Source organism: Penaeus monodon, chromosome 35, assembly GCF_015228065.2.
Source record: "Penaeus monodon isolate SGIC_2016 chromosome 35, NSTDA_Pmon_1, whole genome shotgun sequence".
In the NCBI taxonomy this organism is placed as follows: domain Eukaryota; kingdom Metazoa; phylum Arthropoda; class Malacostraca; order Decapoda; family Penaeidae; genus Penaeus; species Penaeus monodon.
The window spans coordinates 11,888,097-11,890,596 of record NC_051420.1 but is presented as its reverse complement, the minus strand read 5'-3'; the positions used below and the strand labels follow the sequence as shown (position 1 = coordinate 11,890,596).

Genomic DNA, 2,500 nt, shown 5'->3' with positions numbered 1-2,500 from the left:
GACACTACACATATTTTCCATTCATGAGAAGATACTATACATTATTTACCATTCATGAATATACATTATTTACCACTCGTGAATATACACTATTCACTGTTCACGAGTATATAATATACACTTTTTTTTGTCTCTTTACAGATACGACTGGAAGTTTATAGACAAACCCCAAACAGCGCAGGAGATTTTGGCCTCTCGAGCAGGTGTCAGTAAGGACTATGTGAATCTGCTGATGGAACTGTGTCATCTGGCAGGAATTAGAGTTAAAAAGATTCACGGATTTGCGAAAGGACACGACTTCAGGTAAATGAGGGGGGAACAGAAGGGAGGATGAAAGAGAAGGAGAGAAACTGATGATGATGGTTTGTGGAAGATGAAGGGAAGAGGGAAGGAGGGTGAAAAAAGGAGACAGATAGAAAGAAAGAACAGACAGACAGACAGACAGACAGACAGACAGACAGACGGACAGACAGATGGATAGATAAACAGACAGAAGGGACAGATAGATAGACAGAGACACTGAGAATAATAAAAAAAAAAGAAAAATCCGATAAAGAAAGAGAGAAACAGAAACAACACAAGTTAAATCATAACTAGCTATTACTGCAACATTTAAAACTATTGCAGAACTTTAGTGCATTATCAACTTCTGTTTGAATGAGCGGTATGAATAGGCAGGATATATTCAGGAAATAATTCTTCGTTGTTTGAATTTCATAACGTTATGTTACTAACAAAAAATCTTTTGATGTTAAAATCACTAACACTCGTTTTTGATGTCACTTTACAATTACTAATATTTTTTATCGTCGTATTGCCGTTTTTATCATCACCACCATCATCATCATCATCATTGTTTTATCTACTATTACCATTATCATCATCCTAATCATAACTCTCAGCTTTATCATCAAATAACATCACTTGAACACACTTTCCTGACCTTTACCGAACTCCATCACAGAATTGGGCGTCGCTTCAACCCCGAGTCCGATCCTCTGCATTTCTGGATAGCTGTGTTCCTGTATGGTTCCTGGCGGCTCCTGGACCCTACCTTCGGCGCTGGTAGGTGGATGGTAGATACTAGGAAGGGATATGTAGGTTTTGGATACTGTTAATGGCGGATTTCGAGTATACTGGCATAAGTTAAGTATGGTGTTGCTATATGTTCGTGGTAACACTCGTTCCTTCCCACCTTTAGGTTAGTATCAGGGTTTGGTGTAAATATATGGTAATAATGTTCTTAAAATTATATCACTGTATAAAACAATTAGGCATGGGTGCTGTTTTTTTTTTTTTTCAAATATGCACGGTATCATATTGAATAATATTTGGAATATTAGAATTAATCTCTCTCTCTCTCTCTTACTTACTCACACACTCACTCACTCACCCACTCACTCACTCACTCACTCACCACTCACTCACTCACTCACTCACACACACACTCTCTCTCTCTCTCTCTCTCTCTCTCTCTCTCTCTCTCTCTCTCTCTCTCTCTCTCTCTCTCGCCCCTCCCTCCTTTCTCTCACACCATCCCTTCCTCTCTCCCTCCTCTCCCTTCTCCTCCCTCTCTCATTCCCACTCCATATTCCCCCTCTCCTCCCCACCCTCTCTCTCTCTCTCTCGCAAAGAAAACTGATCGATATATCTCAACACTTCTTTGCTCAAATGACTTAATTATTTCCTCACCCAAGGAGATGACTTGAAGGACGCATATCAAGGGTACAAAACTGCAGTGTAATAAATTCGCTACAGTCGGCATTCAGTATACTAAGAACATATAAAGAAAGAGAAAAAGAAACCCCAAAAGACATGACCATTCTATCCTCAACTCTGTGTGAAATACTAAATTCTTAATGATATTTAGACCCTAATTGTAAACTAGCTATCAGTACATATGTTTTCCTTGTAATTTTATTTGTTATTCTGTAAATATATTTAGTTCCAACATTCCATTACGATGTAGTTTTGATCTGCTAATGATTGTTTCTCCTTTCCGTTGATTATTAGTCTCAACAGAAAGAGAGAGAGAGAAAGAGAGATTAATTTGAACAGGAAACAAAAACATCTACGCCAAAAAAAAAAAAAAAAAAAAAGCTAAGCAGTACCGTTGTGTACTGAATAAAAAGTGACTGAATGACTGAGTAGTTATAAGCATGCATACTGTAACTAAGAATTCATTATCCTAAGAGAAAAAAAAACAGATTTCCATAAAACAATCGACATAGATTTATATTAAAAAATAAAATAAACATAATGCATAGATTTTAATAAGATATGCGATATAGATTTTGATAAGAAAAAGACTGACGACAAAATTTCAAACATACGATATTAATTTTGATAAAGAGAAAGCATACGACACAGCTTATTGACAACAGAAAACACATGACATGGATTTTAATTCCAACAGAGAGTTGAAGCGAATTCTGCATTAGTTCAGAGACTGTTGGACTAGTAAGTAAAATCATGGGAACTTGACACATGAGTCTCACTG

General features: G+C 36.8%; 1 protein-coding gene across 1 annotated transcript in view; it reads left to right on the top strand.

Annotated features, from left to right (window-relative positions):
• Positions 1–2,500, top strand: part of LOC119595234 — a 21,581-nt gene that overhangs the window by 8,947 nt on the left and 10,134 nt on the right. Inside the window, exons 6-7 of the mRNA XM_037944398.1 lie at positions 142–303; positions 965–1,065. Coding sequence (XP_037800326.1) covers positions 142–303; positions 965–1,065 — 263 coding nt within the window. The remainder of the gene's footprint in view (positions 1–141; positions 304–964; positions 1,066–2,500) is intronic.